The sequence below is a fragment of the Zophobas morio genome, unplaced genomic scaffold (assembly GCF_036711695.1).
Source record: "Zophobas morio isolate AGI-343-1 ecotype UQ-CSIRO unplaced genomic scaffold, CSIRO_AGI_Zmor_V1 ptg000024l, whole genome shotgun sequence".
Classification (NCBI taxonomy): domain Eukaryota; kingdom Metazoa; phylum Arthropoda; class Insecta; order Coleoptera; family Tenebrionidae; genus Zophobas; species Zophobas morio.
Genome location: NW_026972129.1, coordinates 2,846,172 through 2,870,727, shown reverse-complemented (window position 1 = coordinate 2,870,727; position 24,556 = coordinate 2,846,172). Strand labels below are relative to the sequence as shown.

Genomic DNA, 24,556 nt, shown 5'->3' with positions numbered 1-24,556 from the left:
ATAATATTAATAGTTGAACAACGATTTTAAGTTATATTAAAGTTTATCGTGGGCAGTATACCGGGATATTTTTTTTAACTCTGAACATACCCCATGCCTAGTTCCTATGTTCAGAGTTAAAAAATGTTCTTGTATAACTATACACGTAATAGTCAGGAGTATAAAATAGACTGAATGACGCGGATGGCATTTTTGACATACTTTACCGAATGTGTAACGTTTTTAATAAAAAAAAATCAAATTCAGTCATGGTTTGATTGTTTTCACATTGTGTGTGTTGCGAAAATGTTAACAGGTGGTGTTAATGTAGATTTTAGCTTAATTGTACAGAATGAATTGCTGGGATTTTTATAGATGAACTGCGAATTGTGAAGGATGGAAATTATGGTGCTGAAAACCATGAAGTGAAAGGTGGATGGGACGGCATGGTAGGAGAACTTGTTCGTCAGGTAATAATATTTTTCATATTAGCATTCTTGTTATTATAATTAAATAATTATAAATTGTTTCAAATTTTCACAAATTATATTGGTTAGCATTTCAAATTTAAATTTTAATTTAAACTGGGATACCAAAGTACTGAAATTTTCAATATGCGAGTTTTGTTTTACTATTAATAATTTTAAATTGGATCAAGGGTAAAGTTGTAGATTGTGGTTTATTTATTTTTTTTTTTTGCAATATAGAAGTACTTATTATGCACTGTTGCTTTGGTGCTGCACGTATTATTTTGCTGTTTTATAGCATTTATTCCCAACATTTTTGCAGGAAGCTGACATAGCTATTGCTCCCATGACAATAACTTCTGAACGAGAACGAGTGATTGATTTTAGTAAACCATTTATGTCACTGGGTATTTCTATTATGATTAAGAAACCAATGAAGCAGAAGCCTGGAGTATTTAGCTTTTTGAATCCATTATCTAAAGAAATTTGGGTTTGTGTAATATTTAGTTACATTGGAGTCAGTATTGTGTTGTTTACCGTATCAAGATTTTCTCCGTATGAATGGCGTTTGCTTCACCTTACTGGAGAACACCGAGAACCGCCAGGACAACACAATGCACATGGTTCAATGGCCAACGATTTTACAATGTTAAACTCTTTGTGGTTTTCGCTTGGAGCGTTTATGCAACAAGGATGTGATATATCACCTAGATCCGTTTCTGGAAGAATTGTAGGAGCTGTTTGGTGGTTCTTTACACTAATTTTAATATCATCATATACCGCTAATTTGGCAGCCTTTCTTACTGTGGAAAGAATGGTAGCTCCAATAAATTCCCCTGAAGATTTAGCTTCTCAAACAGAAGTAGAATATGGTACTCTTTACAATGGCGCTACATGGGATTTTTTTAAGGTAAGTTTTTATTGTTTGTTTTTGACCAAAAAAATTAAAATAAGATTTGTTTTACTTACTTAATGAGAAAGACGATAAATAAAGAAAATTGATAACGTTAATAAAATTTAGTATTTTTTCGTCTTAAAATGAGGCAGTGTGTTATAATATTGTAGCATTTGTAGCATGCTATAAACTATTTATGTACCTATGATAAGTAAAACAGTTGCAAATAGACATTATGATCTAAGATTAATGTAAGTATAATCAATAATATGTTTCAAAAAATTATACTGCAATGGCAGTTAAACAGTATTTCATATAAACGTTGCCCTTATGTAAGTAACGATACCTTATTTTATTCACTTTTTTTTTTTTTTTTTTTTTTTATTTGTACATTTGGTCGCATCGACAGCTAGGTCATTAGCAACCTTACATGGTAGGGAAAACACACTTAGTAAAAAGAAAAACCCTTCTATATGCATTCAAACAGCTTAATATGTTTAAGGAACAGAAGGATGTTGACCACGTTCGGGATGGTACTTCCTAGCGCTTCGGCGAGGTTGGGTGATATTTGGAAATGGTTGCGTTGGGTTTGCCAGTGGGGACAATCGCAGATGAGATGCTGGACAGTTTGACGGCATCCGCATTGCTGGCAAGTAGCTGGGGAGGTGCGGTTGAGCAGGTATCCATGGGTGAGCCGAGTGTGTCCTAATCGCAACCGCGTTAAAACGACTTGATCACGACGATCTGGCGGAAGTGGAAGTATACAGTTAACTTCTGGCTTAATCTGCTGCAATGCTGTAGGCGTAGAGGTCCAGTCTGTTTGCCACTTTTGAATGATAGCCTGTTTAAATAAACTTTTGGCGTCAGGTGCTGGGACTAACAAAATTTCTGCGGCAGATTCCGATTCGACTGCTTCTTTAGCAGCCCTGTCAGCTTCTTCGTTTCCCGATATGCCAGTGTGAGATGGAACAAAGATGAAACGGACGGTTTTGCCGCTATTGGAGAGCATGGTCCACACTTCAAAAATTTGCATGATCAACGGATTGGTTGAATAAATATTTCGCAGTGCGCTTAGACTGGCTAAAGAGTCGGTACAAATGCAGTATTTAGAGGCGCTCATCGTGGTGATAATCTTGCAGGCTTGGAGGAGAGCGTAGAGTTCGCCCGTGAACACACTAGCTGGAGATGGTAGCCGTAATAGTCGGCGTACGGAAGGCCCAACGACGGCTGCACCGACGACGCCTGTGACTGATTTCGAAGCGTCCGTGTATAGAAAAGTCGAATCTGAGCAGGTTGCTTGTAAGGTATGAAATTCTGTCTGGATCACTGAAGCGGGTGTATTAGTTTTGGTGAACTGGAGGAGAGTGGTGTCTGGTCGAAGAGATGGAATTAGCCAGGGCGGGGGTGTAGCGAACTCATATGGAAGAATAGCGGGGAAGGACGGTATTCCGAGAGTTACCAGATCTTGTTGAAGGCGAATTGAGATGGGTGGGATTAGGTGTCGTTTGCGATCAAATAGTATAGTCAGGCGATCGGTAAATACATGCTGGAAAACAGGATTGCTGGGATTTCTAGAGGTATTAGCTGCGAAGGATAACTGAAGGTACTTGAAACGGAAAAGAAGAGGCGGTTCCTTTGCTATGCTATAGAGGCTGATAACTGGGCTTGTGCGGAAGGCCCCAAGGGCTATTCGTAATGCAGAATTCTGAAGAGTGATTAGAGGTGTAAGGAGCCTGGGACGGCATGCTGAGTAGGCCACTGCTCCATAATCAAGTTTGGGTCGTAGTAATGTTCTGTAGATACGAAGGAGGATTTGGGTGTCGGCTCCCCAAATAGGATGAGAGAGGACTTTCAGAAGGTCTACAATTTTTAGACAGGTAGCCTTTAAGTGATCTATATGCGGTTTCCATGAGAGGTGCTGATCAAAAACCACTCCTAGGAACTTGGCTTGAGGAACATAGTCAAGATTTATTCCCTCAAGCTGGAGGGGTGGAGGTAATTGCCCGCTTTTCTGCGAGAAACAGATACATTTCGTTTTTTCGGCTGAGAATCGAACTCCGTTATTTTCGGACCAGGCCTGGACAGTGTGTATGGCTCTTTGGAGTAGACTGGTTATTGATTGGAGTTCCTTTCCTTTTATGTAGAGGATGAGATCGTCAGCAAAGAGGCCACCTTTTACAGGGTGGTTTACATCCTTGAGAATATCATTGATTGCTATGAGAAAGAGAGTCACACTAAGGACGGAGCCCTGAGGGATGCCGTTTTGTAAGTTCTTTTTTCTCGATAACGTGTTGTTTACCCTTACTGAAAAAGTACGGTTGTGTAAGAAGTTAAAAACAAAAAAATAAATGTTTCCAGTGAGTTCCCATCGAAGAAGTTGGTCTAAGATTTTATGCCGCCAAGTCATATCATAGGCTTTTTCAATGTCAAAAAAAACAGCCAGAACTTTGTGTCTATTAGCGAAAGCTTCGCGAATTTCAGATTCGAGATTAATAATGTTGTCGGCTGTGGAACGAAGCTTTCTAAAGCCACTTTGATGGATGTTTAAAAGATGTTCCTTTTCTAGATACCATACAAGTCTCCGGTTTATCATTTTCTCCATGAGTTTACACATTGTGCAAGTAAGAGAAATGGGCCGGTATGAGTTAACATCGAATTTAGGTTTGTTGGGTTTTAAGATTGGAATAATAATAGCTTCTGACCAGAGCTCAGGAAAGGAATGGCCAGTCCAGATGTCGTTGTAAAGATTTAGGAGGATAACTTTTCCGGTGCAAGGAAGATTTTGGAGAAAGATGAAAGGTATGTCATCTGGACCTGCAGCAGAATTGGGACAAGCTTGAAGTGCATTCTCTAGTTCTTCCAGGGAAAAAATATTGTTGAGTGGGTGGACTGAATCGATTTGGGGGGGCGCAAAAGACGATTCCACTTGGTTTTTGTGGGATAAAAAGGCGGGGGTGCAGTTTGCATTGCTTGAGGCCGTCTCGAATTTTTGTGCAAGAAGATTTGCTATGCCTTGATTGTCATCAATAACAGAACCGTGAGAAATTATCTGCGCAGGACCCGGTTGATAAGTATTACCCTTAATACGTTTAATTCTGTCCCATACTACCTTGGTAGGAGTATTGCTGTGAAGGGTGGAAACAAAGTTCATCCAGGAGTTTTGTTTGGCTCTTTTGATGATAAGACGTGTTTGTGCACGGAGTTTTTTGAATTCAATAAAAGAGTCTTGTGATTTTTTACGTTTCCAAACATTGAAGGCTCTTTTGCTTTTTCGCAATGCTTCTGCACATTCTACGTTCCACCAAGGGACAGTTTTTCTTGGTATTAGTTTGGTCTTTCCAATATGGTTATGAGCGGCACTGACTATAAGGTGATTGAGTTGAGATAGAACACTCTCTGGACTCATGTTAGTATTTAACGACCCTAAATTTTGATCGATTTCTGCTTGATATTCATTCCAATTAGCCCTCAGGAGATTCCATCTAGGCTTAAACTGACCAACTGCAATATTCGGATTTGAAGGTTGTGAGAGCAGGTCCAACTTAATTGGCAAGTGATCACTTCCATATAGATATGAGTAAGGGCTCCAACTGAATATATGAGCCAAAGAGGGGTCACAAAATGCTAGATCTAAGGCCGACGTAGTGCCTGTAGCTATGTTGATTCTAGTGGCCTGTCCAGTATTTAAAAGGACCATGTTGGTGGAGCCAAGGAAGTCCTCAACTATTGTGCCTTTTGAAGATGTTGTGATAGAACCCCAGAGAATGTTATGTGCATTGAAGTCTCCTACAATGATGCACGGGTGGGGTAGTTGCTGATAAATATTTTCTAATTCCTCGAGAGAAAATGTCGTTGAAGGTGACAAATATATGTTACAGATTGAGAATGACTGCTTGAGTGTCACTTCAATCGCAATCGCCTCAAGACGAGTTTGTAGTGGAATTTGCATTGCCTGATAGGAAGAATCTACGTATATAGCCACTCCACCACTAGCTATAGAACTCAGCAATCTGTTTTTATAAAAACAAGTATATTCTTTATGGCAGTAGTAATGGTTGTTTTTAAAATTAGTTTCCTGTAAGCACATGATAGAAGGACGACATTCAGACATTAAAACTTGCAATTGAGGAAGGCGGGTATAAAACCCGTTTAAATTCCATTGTAATATGAATGGGCTATGAGAAACTTAAAATGTCTGGGATGAATCGGTTGCTTCGCCGTCATCATCTGAGGGATTAACTAGTGGGTTTAATTTCTTCCGAATCTTAGTGAAACGGGTTTTCATCGTACGATTTGTCAGATGTGGATATAGTTGGTAAAGCATATCTATTAGTTTTGCTAGGTCTTGAGTAAATTCTTTAGCTACTGCTATTGGGTCTGCGGAGCCGGTTACATTTTCCAAAAAGATTTGAAGTTGATCGTAGGATAAAATGAATTGGTCTGGATTCTCTTGCATAATTGGTTTCAATGGTTGAAGATGTTCAGCTATTTTGCTCAAATTTCCATTATCTGAAGTTAGACTATCAGAAGATAAACTTTTCTTGATTTTTTTGGACTGTTGAGCTGGCCTTGTGGGTTTTAAAAATTCTGGAGCAGTATTTAATTGGGATGCATTGAGGCCTTGGAAAGGTGAACTAGAAATATCTTCCACTGGCGACCAAGATAAAGAGTCAGCTGCCCGTTTGTTAGGAGGCTGAGGGACAGTGTTAACTGCATCACTGGTGTCCATAATTCTTTGGAAGACAGAGGTAGCAGGTGCAAGGGTATTTAATGCTGGCAGGGGATCCTTTGCTAGACTAGGAGGGTTGAGCGGACTTTCGACAGAGCCTGCGTTACTTGACATCTGCCCTTCTTGCGAATTTTCTGGGACAACCGAGGTAGCTGTTTCTTGGGGGGTGTTATTAGGACATGTGTTAGCTATGTGCCCAGCAACTTTACAGGAGAAGCAAACCAATTCGTCATACGATGTGAATATTCGGTAAGTCGTCTCATCGAAGTTAATGAGTATGGATGATGGAAGCTCTACTGTATCATTCGTACTGACATAAACATGTCTTCTGAAGCTTAAAATGTGAGCAAACTGATCGCCCGGGATGCCTGCCCTTAAGAAGGCCATACGAGACATTAATTTAAAGCCCAGCCGTTCCACAGAGTTTTCCAAAAGTTCATGGGGTATGGAGGGGCAGACATTAGAGAGTATTATGCGGCGAGTCGGAGTTATTAAGCGCCGAATATTTAAGGTTTGGTCGTTGATTTTAATATTTGAATGATTGGCGACAAGATCATCAACAATGTTTGTGCTCGAAAAGTAGATACATATACGATTGTTGGACATACGGGAGGCAAAAAGAATAGTTTTGGGATCAACGATGTTGGCCAGAGCAGTAACATAATCACCCAGTTTAGTTTCTTCTATAGCGTTAATAATTATGGCCTGTTCTTTACTCGGGAATGTGTTTTGAACAATAGGTGAGCGTGGGGGCCTTCCCCTGTACTCAGGAGATGCCATATTAAGAAAAATTAAGTGAAGTGTGTACTATCCGATGCAGTTAGTTCTGAGATATCTCATTATGATTGAGGACGGCCTGCTTGTGTGGCAAGCGCCAACTGATATCGCCACTGCCGGAGATAAGTTTTTGCTGTATAGCAAAATCTTGCGATAGAGGAACGAAGGATTTATGGGTTTGTAGTTATAGGTTACTAGTACAGAAGGATTCAGGGTTTTCTTACGGACAAATTGGGTGAGCACCCGCTTCTCAAATTTGATAAGGCAAGATTGCCTCGAACTCTTCTATGATTGAATCTGATGTTGTGAACTGCCAGTTTAGGGGACACTGCGAACAATGCAACCAGCCACTGTCACGCCACTTTTCAAACTCTATTCACTTTTATTTCTGTTTAAAGTTTTAACATTATTGTACCGCATATACTGTCAATATACAAAAAATACCCTCACAACTTATTACTTATCGAATGAGTTGTCTTCTTATTTTTAATTAACTTTAACTGAAGTACCTTATGATCGAAAAAAAATCGTCTGGTCATCTATGGAATTATTTTTTTAAAACTAGGGTGTAAGTAGTGTTTTCCATTGAACTTACCCATGAGTTTTACATTTGTAGTGTAATAAAAAAATATTTGGAACAAAACAAACTTTTTATTATCCAATATTATGAAAAATGTTTGGCAACCTTACTAGAAGAAAGTTGTTACCTGTTGCTAGGACACATGTGACAAAGAACTCTGTTTTGATGGAATGTAGTGAGATTTATTAGTTTTATTGGTTGGTGATACTACTTTATTAAGTTTGAAAGATTGTGAAGTTATATTGAATAATAAGTAGGTTAGACTTACGAAAAATGTTTAAACTGGAAAACGGAGTTAATGATTGGGTACCAACCAGACCAATTCTTGATAAATCAAGAATGTAATACCTTCTTACTTACTCCGACTGGCCAGCTCAGTGTATTGAACAGACAGGCCGAAAACTCTCCGAGAGAATCAAAGAACATTGTAAATATATATATCTAACCTTCCTAACCTCTTTAACAGTAATCGGTCCAGTAGTTTCGGAGATTATTGATTAATAAAAATCGACACAGACAGACAGACCGGCGTCGGAAACGGGACACTCATTTTTTCGTATTCTAGTGATCATGACATGTCGGAAAAGTATGGAAATAGCCATTCGTCGTTCGCATTCTGGTGACCGTCTTCACAATCCATCACGGTGGTCAGTTGAACCACGAATAAAGCTGTTTAGATTCAGACAGTGTTAACAATAATGTGAGAGATCAATAAGGTATTTCATCAAGCAATATTCACAATAGTTATTTATGTACATTACTCACACCAAAACTAAGTAGCATAACTCGCTTACCTATATGCAGCTCTCCGGCTGCGCCGTCGAGCCTCATAGCTCGTTATGCTACTCGGTACTTTCGGCGGTTGTAATGTAAATAATTATTTTTTACATTACAAGAGAACTTGAGAACGTATCATTATGTAGTCTACTTCCGAACAGTGAATTTAAATTTTTTGGTTTTTCTCTACCAACATCAATAATTGTTATGCAATTTGGCCAACGTTATGGAAGTGAAGATGATCATTATTGACCAAGGTATCTAAAACACATTGAGGTTATGTAATGCTTGTCAAACCAAAATTGTTAGGTGATACACTAAATTTTTGAAATTACAAACCATGGAGATAGAATGCGAGGAGTCAAGATAGTTTAAAACGTGTTTGGTGCCACTTTTGACCAGGATTATAAATAGTTCTTCCATGTCCTCTAAAAAACTGGTTGTTTCAGTGATGTGCTCGAAAGTGTTTTCTGGGTACTGGGCATAGAGTTCAAACATAATTTAATAAGGTGGAATATAAAAGCAGTCGCCGTAAAATTTACTTGAGTTTTTATGTTGCTAGAAATATTTTTGTTTTTATACTATAATTAAACAAATAATAAGATATTTTACTCCTTATGCACCCATTTTAAACCAAACGGCACCGCCTCTAATCCTTTACTGGTAATCGACCGCTCCCGCTCACCCGCTGTAGTACGGAAACGATCACAAATCGCTCTAGCGCGTAGCGCTTTTGCCGGCGTTTCTTATTATTGGTCCAATGCGGTATACTCCCTCCTGTCATCCTACCTCCATGTGATACAATCCAGCTTTTCAAACGTCGAAAAATAATTACTGCAAACAGCAGATAGCGTGATGTCAGTGACGTTATGTTACTTATTAATATTGTATGTTCACGACATATAACTGACAAGCAATGTAAAATTTTCAAAAATCGGAGTGTAAGATCTAGGGAGTTAATTAGGGTTAGAGGAATATGTTTTTCGCACGGAATGTAGGTAGGTTGTATCAACGCATCTCCTTAATTTTTGTTCAATGAGTATTTCTACATAAATAAGATAATATTGAACAAAAACTTATTCTATAATGATAATGAGTATAAAAATGGCTGTCTTCACTAAAGAATATAAGGGATTGCTTACGTGGAATAGGAATAAAAATTTGGGATCTTAAATACTTACTATAAATATTCTAGCTGCTGGTCTCAATATTGCTCATTTGGGAAGATCAGGAGAGAGTTCTTGTCTTGTTAGGCAATAATTCACAATTGGCTCAAATCATGGAGGTATTAGAATGAGAGAAGAAAAGATAGTTTGATAAAGTGACTGGTACCCCGCTTTCGACTAGGACTAGGGCAATAAATAAATGGGTCTTCCAGCTGCTCCTCTTTCAGTGGCGTGCTGGAAAGCGTTGGCCGGGTGCTGGACATAAAACACCAAAATAACTAATATGATAGAATAACAAAAACCAACTAAAGCACAAATTTTGGTTAACGATTACCAGGGTTCAAATAACTTTAAAGCGTTTACAAGTTTTCGCAGCATTAGGTTTTGTATTTTCAAAGTTAAATGGCAAAATGTTTTTTTACAATTTTAATTTTGCTCCCAATATCTGGATGCCTAGCGTAAATACTCAAAACAGATTCATAAATCATACATGCAGGAGAAATGCAGAGAAAATTAAAATAACATTTAAAATACTTATACCTATTCGGAAAAATTGCAGGATGACATCATACTTTGGAGAGCTTGAAAACAAATAATTTGATTAACTACTTACCATGCCTCCATTGGTTTTGCAATTTCAAAGTTAAATTCCAAAATGTTTTTATACATTTTTTATTTTTTTCCAAAAATTTGGATGTCCACGGTAAAAACTCAACAGGAACTCATAAATCACATCACATGCAGGAGTATGTCATTCGATAAAATTTAAGAAACACTTAATCGGCAAAATTATAAAATGTCATAATTTTTTGAGGGTATAAATTAAAAAATTTTACTTAACGATTTGCCATGCGTCTGGATTTGGATTCTGAATTATAAATATATGGGGGCTGACCGTAACCAGCCGGCACTCAGGCCTCGTCAAGCCACCCAACTTCTTGAATGTACGGGAGTAATGCAGAGGGTAGGAATTTCCTGACTTTTGCCATACCTACTAGGCTAGATGTCCTCTGGAGTTAACGCACAACTCAGTTTTTTGTTTTCTTTTTTTTTTCAAAATGAAAAGGTACACGTTGTAGTAGGTCAAGCAGATGCGGAAATAAGTAGGTAATATGTTGTTTGTAGTTTTGATTTTTTTTAAAATGCAACAAATCTTTTTATCTATGGAGAGCAAACTTTATAACAAAAACGGTTTGTTTATAAAGTGTCAGTGTTTATTTCCAGCTTTTGCTGAAATGGAAAGACACATACTAAATTTAAGTTGGGATGAGTGTGTTCAAGCTGTTACATTAGCCAGTGAAGGCTACTAGCCTACAGCATTCGTCAAATTGGTAGAAGACTCGGGGTCTCACATACCACTATTTCTAGAATGGTTTAAAGACATCGAGAGAGGGATGTTACGTGAGACGTCGGGGATAAGGTAAACATCGTAAAACTACAGCAATTCAAGAACGTTTTTTACGAGTTACAGCCTTGAGAAAGAGGTTTACTACCACCAGGTATCTTCAAATGGAACTTGCATGGGCAGATAACGTGCAAGTAAACCTGGAAACAATTAGAATGCTACAAATGAAGTTAATATATAAAATAATAATAATATCGGACATTTTGGAAGAATATGTTGTCTCATTTACCCATTTATAGGGGACGGCTCCATTTTCCAGCAAAATAATGCTAGACCACACAGTTCACGTATCGTGCAGTAATCTGTTCATAAAGTAGGACTTCAAGTTATGCAATGGCGTGCACGAAGTCCAGATCTTCCCATAGAACATAGATATATTCTATACGAAACGAATCTATACAGATGTCTCAGTTAAAATTATATCTTGAGAATGGGTAGTGATATTAAAATTCCGTAAACATTGAAAGGGATACCTTCATTCAGTACCTGCAAAAATAAGGCATGTAAAATATGGTGTCGGCGTCGCAACGCATATAGTAGCCCAAAAGCTATAAGGTTATATGACCATCATAAAAGTAGTTGACCGCAAATAAATACCCCCTTTGTGTGGTTTGTACTAAGCTTAGGGGTTGGCAATAAATCGTCTTCTAAACATTTCTTGCTCACATTTATATACTGATATGGTGTAGGAACTGTACGTATAGATGATGCACATTTGTTGACAAAAATTACCTAGATCGAAAATATCAACCATATGAAGCTAAAGTTTGAAATTTCAAGGCGTTAGTTATTTAGTATTTATTTTATAGCTGTTAATAGTGACTGATCTCAGTGAAGTTGTAAATATGGAAAAAATTGGTCATCGTTCGTTTGTGATACAATACTTTCACTTGAAAAGTATCAGTCCAACTAATATCAAAGCCGAGCTGGATTTTACTCTAGGGGAGTCTGCTCCTTCGTTTACAACTACAAAATATTGAGTGGTAGAGTTTAAACGAGGGCGTAGGAATTGCCAAGGTGAACATCGTAGTGGTCGACCAAATGAGGTGACCACACCGGGAATGGTAAAGAAAATCTACAAAAGGGTATTACATGACTGTCGACTAAAAGTACACGAGATAGCAGACATGGGCATTTCAAAAAGTGGTGGACATCGCATATCGACCGAAAATTTGGGCATAAAAAAGCTTTAAGCAAGATGAGTGCCGCGTTTGTTTACTATAGAACAAAAACAGCGCCGTGAGGGTATTTCAATCGGGTGTTTAGCAATGTTTCGTAGCAATAAAGCTGAGTTTCTGCGTCGATTCATAGCATGGATTCATCACTTCACTCCAGAGACGAAGCAACAGTCAAAACAATGGACCTGACCTGGCGAATTAGCGCCAAAGAAGGCGAAATCAGTTCCGTTTGCTGGCAAGGTAATGGTGTCAGTTTTTTGGGACACCTGTGGAATCATTTTTATTGATTTTCTTTAAAAAAGCGAAACCATCAACAATGAGTATCATGCGAACTTATTGCCGCGTTTGAGCGATAAAATCAATTAAAAACGGCCGCATTTGTCGAAAAAGAAAGTATTGCTGCATCAAAACAATGCACCTGTTCACACGTCCTTATTGCGGCGGCCAAAATCAACGAGTTAAAATTGCAGTTGCTTGCTCACACATCCTATTCACCATATTTGGCCCCCTCGGATTATTTTCTCTTCCTAAACTTGAAAAAATGGTTCGCTAGTCAAAAATTTTCCAACAATAAAGAGGCAGAATCTGCGGTAATGGCTATTTTGAGGTATTCGACCATTCTTCCTATAAAGTGGGTATCGTAGCCATTGCACATCGCTGGGAAAAGTGTATAGAATTATATACAAGGGGACTACTTTGAAAAATAAGGATTCCTTTTCCCAAATTTTTTGTGTGTTCTATGTCAGGTCGGGTATTTCTGGGACTATCCTCGTACATCTTTTTACAAATTTTGATAAACCGTTAAATTGCGATTACAATGATAATAATACTTAGCTGTTTATTTAATTTTCAGTTGATAAAAAATATAAAATTTATAAACATAACAAAATGAAAGTTGAGTGAATTAAAAGACAACCACCATTTTATGACAATTTGAACATATGTTAAATAAAATAACTGCTTTTGAAGCAGTTCTTATTGATTGTAAAATAAGGTGTGAGTGTTTTGTTTTAGTCAACTTGGTGATCTTGGTTTCTGGGGTCGGTGATCTTGGTTTCTGGGGTACTTAGGATCTAATTTCATATCAATTATAGTCAACTTCCATTTGCTTACTTCCCGACCATAAGCGAAGGAAGTACTGTAGTCGAGTCCATTGGGCGACTTGCTACTATTATATTTTCTCGACGTTTCATGACGCCCAGAGTACGAACAAAGTGGTTTCCCATTTCGGTTTGTCTATTGTCTGTCTGTCGTCTGTTATCTCTGACGAATTTTATTATAAAGATAATTTCCGAAACCATCCTACCGATTGTTATTGAATTTTGCATATATATAAGGAATATCGTCTAGATGGTAAAACGCTAACTAAAAGGTGGCTAATTATTCCTCCAATAATAATCAAAACTTAGCAAGTCACTAACAGTGGGATGACGTCATCGCCAAAATTTGCAATAGTAAATTTTATACATATATATGTAAAACAACATACTCCTGTGCTTGTGGTTTATGTTGAGTTTTTTCTCTAGATATCCACATTTTTGAAAAAAAAAAAAAACAAAACTGTACATCAACATTTTGAACTTAACTTTGAATTGTAAAATCAAATGTGCTGCAATCTTGCAAGTGTAGTAAGGTCATCGTAAGCATTGCAAAATTATTCCGAATAAATGTATCTCAAATGTGTAAAATATTATGAATCTGTACTTTTGGATTATGAATACATTCATATTCTTTGGAATTACTTATACAGGGAAACCCAAAAAAATTGATGAATGAGGCAATCTACTTTATTGTTTAATTCAAGAACGGCTCACCCGTTTTCTCTAAAATTTGAGTATCCAGTACTGTTGTTATTGGTATTACACTCCACCTATTCAAATTTATACAGGGTCGCTAGAATCTATGGAAACCGTTAAATATTTTGAGAATCAATTGTACAAATCAACTGAAATTAGGTACAGGAATACAAGAAGAATGGACATTTTCAGTTAGTGCCTGTAAAAACGAGTACTTGGCAAAATTTACGGATGAAAACGTGACAGAATAGGCATTAATTCAGCACATGAAAAGACATGGTTGATAGATTTGTGAGAACTGAAAGTGTAAATAAAGGCAAATTACCAGGAAGACCTTCAGCCAGTGATGAAAGTGTTCAGGATGTAAAGAATAGATTAGAACAAAGTCCTAATAAACCAATAAGAAAGTGTCGTCGTAAGTTGATGTTCCACCAAGTAGAAGAATGCATTGAATGAACTAATGGAAGAAATTATGAACTTCTGCAACAATTTTAATCAACAAATGCTACGAAATATATTTTAGAATAAACGGAGAAGGGTTAGGTTGTGTTTACAATAAGATGGAGACCACTTTCAACATTTTTTGCGACTTATTTAAATTTTTATTGTAAAAATAAAATTGCAACTAAGAATTTAATTTTTTAGAAGCGGCAATATTCTTTAATCTACATTGATCCTTTTTTCCAACGAGTACTGGATGTATGAATATATAGACAATCTGTATATTATACTAGTTTAGTTCAATGCTTGTCAGAGTTTTGAAATAATTTACAAAAGTCTCAGTGATGGTCAAAAATACAAATACCTACCTACCTAAAATTCATTAGTTGGACCACGTGAACCAAAAACGTATTAAGCGACAAAATTGCAATTCGAGTAATACTAGAGTAAACTTTCATTAAAAACTAAAAATTTGTATTAATGTCGGAATAAAATTTTTGCCTTAAGAATACGTGACTTTATGAATGTAGTCTATTTTGTTAATGGCATTAAAAACACCCAGTCCTTTACAGTTTTTACAGTTTTAAGGAAGCATTTTGGCGCTTAGTTCTTTTTTGAGAGAACCATAATATTAAATTTCTTATTCCGTAAAAAGGCACAAAGTAATTTTTTGAAAAATATTATATATATTTATATTAATTTAACGACCTGCTACAAAAAGGAACATATGCCATGAAACAAAAACAAAAATGATTAAGTTAAATTTGTTTCCCCTAATTAGAAATCGATATCATCTGAAAAACCCTCCATATCAAATTCACAGTTTATTCCCCGTAAGTTTTTGTAAAAGAGTTTTGTATCCTCGGGAATAAAAGGACATAATATTTTTAGATCTGCCAACTTTTTACGCGATATTGCTTTTCCATTGGGCGATAATGTAGACAATTTTCCAAAATTTTTAGAAGTCTTTTCCTTTTATGCATCAAAACTTCATTGTAGATTTTCCTGATTATTTGTCATTAAAATAGAAAGCGGTTTATCTTTAGTAAGTTTAATCACTCTTGTTTTCAAGCGTCTAATTTTTTGTTCATGTATGCCTTCTATTTATGACACTTTGGCTTCACTACAAAAATGTTCTTTCTGCATAAACTAAACAATAAGTGGATTTTTCTTTCTACAATTTAACATAATATTGGCGTAATCTTGTGGCGTATATACTCGTACCTACTTAATAACCCGAAAATCTTTGTCATTTGGTAAAAAACTATCTTCCGAAACAAAAAATTTCAACAAATCGTTTGTTAAGTAGAATGTTGATATAAAATTGATTTTAGCATGAATACAGTTTTTATATTACAATTTTGACGCCCACCAGAGTCAGACCACATAGTCAGTTCTGTTATATCCTTTTTGGTAAAATTTTCAGTAGGTATTAAGCTCTTAAGACAACATCCCACCTTTTGTGCGCCACGACCTATTTTCTTTTTTTCCAAATAAAATAGTGTACTTTCCTTCTTTTACTGGAGTAAATACCCTCATTATAGAGCCAAAATTGACGGTTATAAAACACTAAGTTTGTAGGTTAGTTACAACGAAACAAAGCACTGCACATCCAATTAAAACAAGTGCTGTGTCGCTTGGTACCTTTTTGATTAAAACATAATTCCAGATTTATTAAAGGCGCATAGTTCTACCACAAATTTTGGTATAAAAATAATTAAGACAAATAAAGGATTTTTACAAATTAGTTTTTGACATTAAATTCTGACTGTTACGATGTTTAACCCATTTTTTGCGATTTGGCGCTTAGTACGTTTTTGGTTAACATCGTTCAGTTCTTCAATTAATTTATAAACTGTTAAGATATTACAAATTAGAAGCTAGTTTTCTGTTAAAAGATAACAAAACAAAATTCAGTTTTTATTAAAACAGTAAATACTTGCAACTGCGATAAAACGACAACCTGCTGGCCAGTAAAGAAGAGCTATGCAATACCTTCCAGATGTTCTTGGTGTTCACCTAGACATATTTAGATGTTAGTGTCAATGACGTAGATATATACTATTTTGTGTCTAAGGCCCAATGATTTTCAAAAAAGTAACTGTTTGTGGAACAGTAGCAATCTGTGAAAATTTTGTATGTACACGCCATTGATATTTTCAATATTACGTTTCACTTCATAGTAGCTTAATTCCTGTATTCCGTAAGACAATGCCAGAAGTGACAGTTTAGTTTACTATCAGCGTAACCTGAGGAAGCCATACGGGACTGGATAGTAGGGGAGGTGTGGCAAATGAAATACATATATAGATAAATATATTTTTTGTTTTTGTGCATAAATTTTGGATGAATTTTTCAACAGTGTTTTATACCGCCGTTACGACCGGTCTTATCGATCTTGTTGTATGAGTCATTAGTGCCACAATAAGAATGCAACTACTGTCACTCTTACTTTGTATAATACATACATAGTGGGATTCCTCAATTATTTGCAAATATCAGGAATTCGTCACACTTTGAAAAGTGATATAAATACACATATAGTGATCTTAGGGAACTAAAGGTCGATGCGCCCTAGTGTTAGACACTCTTCGGAATTGATCGTTTTCACCCTTCCATAGATTTATTTGTCTCTTTGTTGCAATATTTATTCAAATTCTTTACTATAGGGTTTAAAGTTAGATGACTGATGAAACATTGAATCTAGGCGTAAGTTATAAACTGCAGATATTTTTAATGCCAAAAATATAGACTGGAGTTTTTAGTAAGCGTGAATGTGCAATAAATAAATTCAATTTCTTAGATAAACAATTATAAAAGCTGATTTTGCATATTTTATTTTTTATGATAATGCCTATATAGTAATTAATAAACTATACATACTTACAGACACATATTGTTTCACACTTTTTAAAGAGAATTAACGTATCAAACTTTTAAGTGCAAAAGGTATGTTAAATTTCAGAATAATTAATTTAATGATGAAAATAAAATTTTGTTGTATAATTTCGTTTTTTTTTTTTCAAAAATCCATGTATTTTTGGTGAAATCGGAAAAGGGATCGCTCAATAGACCATAAGTATAAGAGCATATTATTTTGTAAAATTTAAATAGAAATTACTCGGCAAAATACTGAAATGACGTTGCAGATTTCCTGTTAAAGTTCACACCTTTATGGTAAAATGTAATGCATAAAATCAGTACGTTATACCATCATACAAGGGATATATTAATTTTTTTATTTTTGTTTCGATTTGGTTTTTATAGAGATCTCAAATAACGCTTTATTCAAAAATGTGGGAATATATGAACTCAAGAAAACATGTTTTCGTCAAAACATATGATGAAGGGATTCGGCGAGTTCGCACATCAAAAGGCAAATATGCTTTGTTAATAGAATCTCCCAAGAACGATTACATCAATGAAAGGGAACCATGTGATACTATGAAAGTTGGTAGAAATCTAGACTCCAAAGGGTTTGGAGTTGCAACTCCGTTGGGTTCACCCTTAAGGTAAATATAAGTGTATGTTCCATTTTTATAATATTTTACTAAACTAAGATTGTTGGTAGGGAAGCAATAAATTTAGCAGTTCTTAATTTAAAAGAAAATGGCGAGCTAACGAAGCTAACTAATAGGTGGTGGTACGACCGAACGGAATGCATACATGACAAACAGGTAAACTGCTGGTTTAAAATTTTCTAAAAATAAATCATTCATACAAAAAATATAAATTCTCAGACGTTTTAATTTTCTGTAGGACGCGGCTAGAAATGAGCTGTCTTTAAGTAATGTCGCAGGGATTTTCTACATCTTAATTGGTGGCCTAATGATTGCTTTGGCAGTAGCTCTTATAGAATTTTGTTATAAATCTCATACGGAAGCTGTAAGAGCAAAAATACCTCTCAGTGATGCTATGAAAGCAAAAGCTCGTCTGACCATAGGAGTCGGACGAGACATCGACAATGGAAGGGTAAGTAAATACTTGAGATGTGTCTTCAAGTTCCAAGTCTGGTCGATAGGAATTACTTTATGTTTAGGCTTAGGTTCATGCGCTGGAAAGTTTTTCTGTCATGAAGGAGTTGCGTGCATAAAAATGTCTTTTCGAACATGTTTCAGCATTGGCGCCGTCAAAATTAACTACAATATTAAAACAACATTAAAAACAATACTTACTCTTTCAAATCAACAAAGTAGATGGAAACAAATTCGTTTCTGGGAACCACTCTAATGTTAAAATGGTTTGTTTTGCAGCAGGTTGAAAGTTTTTTTTTTTGATTTAAGAAACAACTGCAACAACAGTTTCAAACAAGGCTGAGGTGGACCTCTATCCTACCCTCACAGACTTCAAGACAATCCAAAATGTCAGGAACTAATTGTACATATCGGTAGAACTTGCAGAAATGTTTTCCAGCTTTGGCTTCCACGACTTTTGTTTCTTATAAAATGAATTCTATTTGAAAGCTATGGAAAATTAAAAACAAAATAATGTAGAAATGATTTAGAATGGAACTACGGTTTTCAACAGATTATGCACCCAATACCTTTCACTGTATAATTTGAGCTTGTAGTTTTGAATCACGAATCTCAGACATCAGTGGGGCTTGCGATCTTGAGTCTTGATTAGGCCGAGTCACTTTTTTATACGTTCATTTGATTCTTGAGGTACCTATGTATTATTTTTTTACTCGATGCTCGAATGAAGAGACAATAATTCTGACGTACCAAAAAAACGTTAAAGGTTCAAAGTGAATACAATTTTTAAGAAGAAATGAAATAGGACGCTAAGTGAGTCATCCTGCAGGATTGTTTTGAACGTATTTATTTCGAGTTTAAGAATGAAATATGGAACTACATTTTTATGGTCCATCTAAACCAAGATTAAGATCTTTTTTGCAAAGGAATCGAAGATTTTCACTGCCAGAGTCATCAACAGAAACACGTTTTCCGAGTTTCGATCATGTCAAATTTGAAAAGACTTTCTACGGTTCGCTCACTTTCGTAAGAAATGAATGACAGTAAGAACGAGAAGTTTAGGGGAGGAAAGAGCAACACCGATGATAAATATCTTTTGAAGCTTAAAGAACAGTGTGAAGACTTTTATAGATAGAGAAAGAGCTGTTCAAAAATGATGACAAGGAATGCTATAGCAGAACATCAACACGATACAGGTCATCAAATTTTGTCGACAGCCATAAAATCCTTGCCAAAATTTCATATGACTTCACCTCTTGTATCTTGTTGTAGATGTATGTCTTGTTTACTCGTATAGATTTAACCATAATTTGCCGTCTTGTCCCATTTTCATTCTCCATATTTTCCGTTTTCCGCGTTACCTAATCCCTCGCTCAATTTCAGTTAATTTAATGCTGTATTTTTTCTTAACTATCGTTTCATCGTTTCAAACGGGCGAGATAAATAAAAAAATACCAACAACTGCGGTCCAGTTCTAATTTGATTTAACAGTATTATCTGTAAATTGACAGACCTAAAATCTATGTGATAATATACTTAATAGGTCTCCACATTTTGCAAGCGTTAATGATTCTATTCTCACTTAAAAAAACACATAGCTATACAGCTGAAGCTAACAGAGATGCACGTAGGTTTAGGACCAATCTTAAAACCTTTGGACTCCGAAGTGGGACACACTTGTGTCCCAGAAGCAGTTTTTTGCCAATATTTTTGTTAACAATTTTTTCTTTACTTTGGTATTTTCGCTAATTGTAGCAAATATAGTTATTCATCTTCTGTATGAAGTACAACTTTTTATTCTTATCTACGCAAATAAAATAAAATAAAATATTGGCTGGGACACAATTGTGTCCCTCTTCGTCAACCACGTATTTTTCTCTGGGATCAGCTATTCGGTGATATGGTGGGTGCTACTATTGTGCGGACCACAATTTCTTTAGATTTGGTGTTAACAGTGTGTGTACGTTACTTGTTAGTATGTCTAAAAAGATTTAACCAAAGAGGAAGATCAAGCTAACTACAGCTTTAGAATGCCGCTCTAAACGGGTACACGATATCGACCACAAAAAAGCCCGAATTTAAACTTTCAGTCAGATATAGAAAGGACTATCTTTTAGAACTTGGACGAGAGCTAATGAAACCACATGCAAGAAACAGATTATCGTGTAAACAACATATTATGAATTCAATTACATTATTGGCGCCTAAAGAAGAGAATCAAGACCTTCCAAATGAAGAAACAAGATCAACTACTTCAACCTCACGGAGATGTTCACTATGTGCGAGAACAGTAGACAAAAGGACAAGAAATATTTGCAGTATATGTCAAAAATATCTGTGCAATGCACACTGCAATATAAAAAAGAAACAATATTATAAAAATAATGAAATGTTTCGCACCATCACAAGAGCAGATTTGAACCACACACCCTTAAATCTGTCGAACACCGAAGAAATCCACACCCCCCACACAATAGATAAAATAATAAGTGGACTAAAACAAAAACAACTTCATGGAAAATTCTACAAAGACTTAGAAGAAACTCATGTCAATAAGAAGATGTCATTGATTTGGTTAAAAAAATCAGGTTTGTATGCCGAAACAGAAGGATTTGTGTTTGCTAATCAATACCAAGAATTACAAAAAATACATCATCAAAGATCCGAACATAAGAAACGACTGCTGTCGCCTCTGCAAAGCAAAACCTGAAACGATCCAGCACATAATCTCTTCCTGCAGCATCCTAGCACAAACTGACTACAAAGCTAGACACGACAACGTCGCCAAAATCATCCACAAAGAATTAGCAACACTTATGAACTTAATCGAAGATACGACACCCTATTACACTTACATTCCATCTCCGTTCCTTGAAAATAACAAATACAAATTATACTGGGATCGCACAATACTTACAGACTTAAACATTACAGCTAACAGACCAGACATCATACTTATCAAAAAAAACACGAACGAAGCCATTCTCATTGACATTGCTATTCCTAACACAAACAGCATTATTCAAACATACCACACCAAGATTTCAAAATATCTACAATTATCGATAGAAATGAAATCCATGTTGAATCTTAAAAAAATTTCAATTTTACCCCTAGTTATCTCTAATGTAGGTGTAGTTCCAAATAGCTTAGTTGAGAATTTAAAGTCTTTGCATTTGAATGATTCAATAATTATCAAAATTCAAAAAGCTGTTTTGTTAGGAACATGTCATATTGTTCGTAAGTTTCTTGAACAGTCTGATCATGTCAGTCAGATTAGGTTAGCACCAGTAGGTCAGAGTAGTGTAGGTCACTTTCCAAGTGATGCGCGGATAAATGGTCGGTGGTTACGCTAGACTTTTGGGGATGGGGTGAGATTAGAGAATAATAGCAGACTAATTTGTATGCTGTAACTCTAGAATCTCGAAAGTTGTTCTGTTAATTTAATCAATGCATATCATTACTTGGTCTTAGTACCCGTAATGATAGAAGTCTTGCCTGAATGCCGGTCATTTCCGGGTCAGTGGTGGGTCTTAATTTAGATCTACAGAAAAAAAAAATTAATTTGGTACAATTATATGGTTTCGTTACATTAAAAAAAAATTCTGTCTGTGTATAAATTTACTATATAGTGTATAATAAAGAAAATGTTCGCAACTTTATAGGTAAACCTCGTCAACTATGTAAGTTTTTTAAATCCGGAGTCGAAAGGTTAAACTCAAAAATAAATGAGTTCGATGTCATCTGATAAAATCGACGTTCCATACTTAATACCATCAATTTTTGAAAAGCATACCTAGTTAGTTTTCATTTCTGTTGTCTGATAGTTTGTAATTTAACAATTGCTGACAACTTTGTCTTTGAATCTAGGTGGTACCGAAGTGTCTGGGAGACTGCTAAATCTTAAAAATACGAAATTTTTGGTTTTTAAACAAAATCATAGAGCTTTTGTAGAAGTTTAGGTACGTTTCAACTTTTGTGTACTCCTCTTTCTGTTAGGAATTATTATATAGCGTTATCAAAACAATTTACTTTTAAAATTGTTACAGTATTATACTCCGGCCAATCAGATAGCAGGAAGTAACGAACAAGAGCAAGCTCACAGCAATACTCATACGCAAGTGTGAGAGTTTAGACACCACTGCTTGTCTTAAGACATCGTCGTCATGACCGTCTTTGTCGTCATTGCCACTAGTCACCATCATCCATCATATCTGGTATTATCCATAAGATATTGTAATATTTTTACTTAAATGTAGATTGTGTAATTGACTTGTCAGATATTAGACTATAACTATTAAATATTACCCGTTTGTTGTATCTTTTTTTAGAATCTTCTTTAAATCTACGTCCTGGTGATGTTTAATCACTCCGGAAATAACTGTAGAATTAACTTTCAATATCTATATTTTCGTTATGGCATATAGTATAGCATATAGTTTGAATATTTCAAAACAATGAATCCTCTATGCATCTAATACATCTCATATGTTACATACATAGTGCGCAAAAAGTCTTGGAACGATATCGTTCTTTGAAAAGCGATTTCGATATTTTTCCAGAATATGTTGGAAAAATGAAGAATTGACAGATGGCATTTTCAATTTTTTTTACACTTCTAGTTTAGCTGGAAAGTATTCAAATTAATTTCTTTAATAAAACACTTGTATATTTTTTCATTTAATAATCATTTATTCTGCTTTCATTTCATTAATTAATCATTTAATTTAATAATAATTTATTTGTCTTATAAATAAAATATTCTTACGTCAAAAACACAAGTATAGAAAAAGAACCCATCATATAGAAATTATATATAAATTATGTATAAAACAGTTACATGGATGCGTTCTTATGTCTTCTTCTTCTTATATGTAAGATTAATGTTTTTTGTTTGTTTTTCGTTTATTCGTTCGTTCGTTTGTTTGTTTTTATTTTCTGTTTTGCAAGTTGACAATGGTCTAATCTAACCTACGGACGTCTAGTGCAAAATGCGGGAGCCTCCATTTTGTTGGAACCAAATATTTTCAGTTTACATTAGGGCATTAAATGAATTTGGAAACATTCTACTATAAATTCAGATGAATCTGATCGTTTAAATCTTAGTGAAAAATCTCATTGAGACAAACAGTAGCTTCACCTGAAAATACCATTCTGTTTAAAGAGGTATTCCTGGCTAATAATATGGGAACTAGGGGCGAAATGAGATAGTTTGACAAAAATTCTTTTATCTTGAAAATCAACACCTTTACTGATAAACTTTTTAGTTAAAAACAGCAATTATATTGTCAATCGCGGGCAAAAAGAATAAAGAATTCAGTCGGGCCTGCAATGTCCACAGACATGTTGCTCGTCGTCCTTATCGTCCACTCTAGCGCAAGAGCTATGTGCCCAACCACCGTACGAGCTGCATGCAACCCAACCCTCACCTGTTTGCGAATATAAGTATATAACCACAGTACATTACGAACATTTCAACATCATCTAGTATAATTTTACAACCGCTACTGTGAGGGATTGTCGGAAAATGCAGGGAGATAATGACTCCAATAAAAGGTATATAGTGGGCTAGAAACATCCAGGGTTTCATTGAATTTGTGATTTATGGTTTTGTGTGTCCACCCTTGATGGTTAATTTTGAATTACCAATAAAATTTTACCAGGTACTGTTCAAATGGTGGAACTTTACTAGCAAACATAATCGTTTTCGACATTTTCAGGTGAACTCATGAACCGATTTCAATGCGGTTTATTTTGTTTGAAAGCCAGTTCATTCGGGAAGGTTCTTTCGAGGGTAGTTTGATGAATAACTCGGTTTGCATCGTCTTGGAGGGTGAAAGAAGAAAAAGCAGTAACTACATATGTAGACTTCCAGTAGGCTTCCTGCACAAGTCGTCCTGCCCGTAATTCTTCGTTTAGGAATTAACTAAAAACTAGTGTGTCGACTGCTTTTTACTTAAAAAAGGAGAAAATTGAAATTCGTAATTTGAAGAAAAAACTGCGAGAGAAATCCATAAGATTTTTCTTACAATGGGCGATTCATACTTATTCCTTTTATGAAACCATTCGGTTTTGCGAATGAGTTCAAGCGCACGAGAACATCTGTTGAAGATGCATCACGTTCTGGAGGACCAAAAACTGCCGTCATACCAGAAATTATCGACAAAGTTCAATAGGTTTTTGGCCGATAGTTGAATGAAGGTGCGTGAATTAGTTCATTGTTTTGCCGGGTTTTTAGGTATTACACTTGTTTTAACTTGTAGGGGTTATTGTACAGTGCATTTTTTTTAAAAGTCACCCTAGGGATTCCCCTGATAAATTTTATATCCCATGTTAACGACCTATGTTTGAGTAAAGATTCATAGCTGAAATTTTCACAAGATGTAATTTGG

At 35.6% G+C, this 24,556-nt stretch overlaps 1 protein-coding gene across 2 annotated transcripts in view; it reads left to right on the top strand.

Moving 5' to 3' along the window:
- Glurib (Glutamate receptor IB) overlaps positions 1 to 22,489 on the top strand; it is a 57,264-nt gene extending 34,775 nt beyond the window's left edge. For both annotated transcript variants that reach the window (XM_064063675.1, XM_064063676.1), the window contains 6 exons: positions 355 to 449; positions 769 to 1,356; positions 17,458 to 17,702; positions 17,762 to 17,867; positions 17,950 to 18,162; positions 22,214 to 22,489. In XM_064063675.1, the coding sequence (XP_063919745.1) occupies positions 355 to 449; positions 769 to 1,356; positions 17,458 to 17,702; positions 17,762 to 17,867; positions 17,950 to 18,162; positions 22,214 to 22,291 (1,325 nt within the window). In that variant the 3' untranslated portion in view covers positions 22,292 to 22,489. The remainder of the gene's footprint in view (positions 1 to 354; positions 450 to 768; positions 1,357 to 17,457; positions 17,703 to 17,761; positions 17,868 to 17,949; positions 18,163 to 22,213) is intronic.
- The last annotated feature ends 2,067 nt before the right edge of the window (positions 22,490 to 24,556 follow it).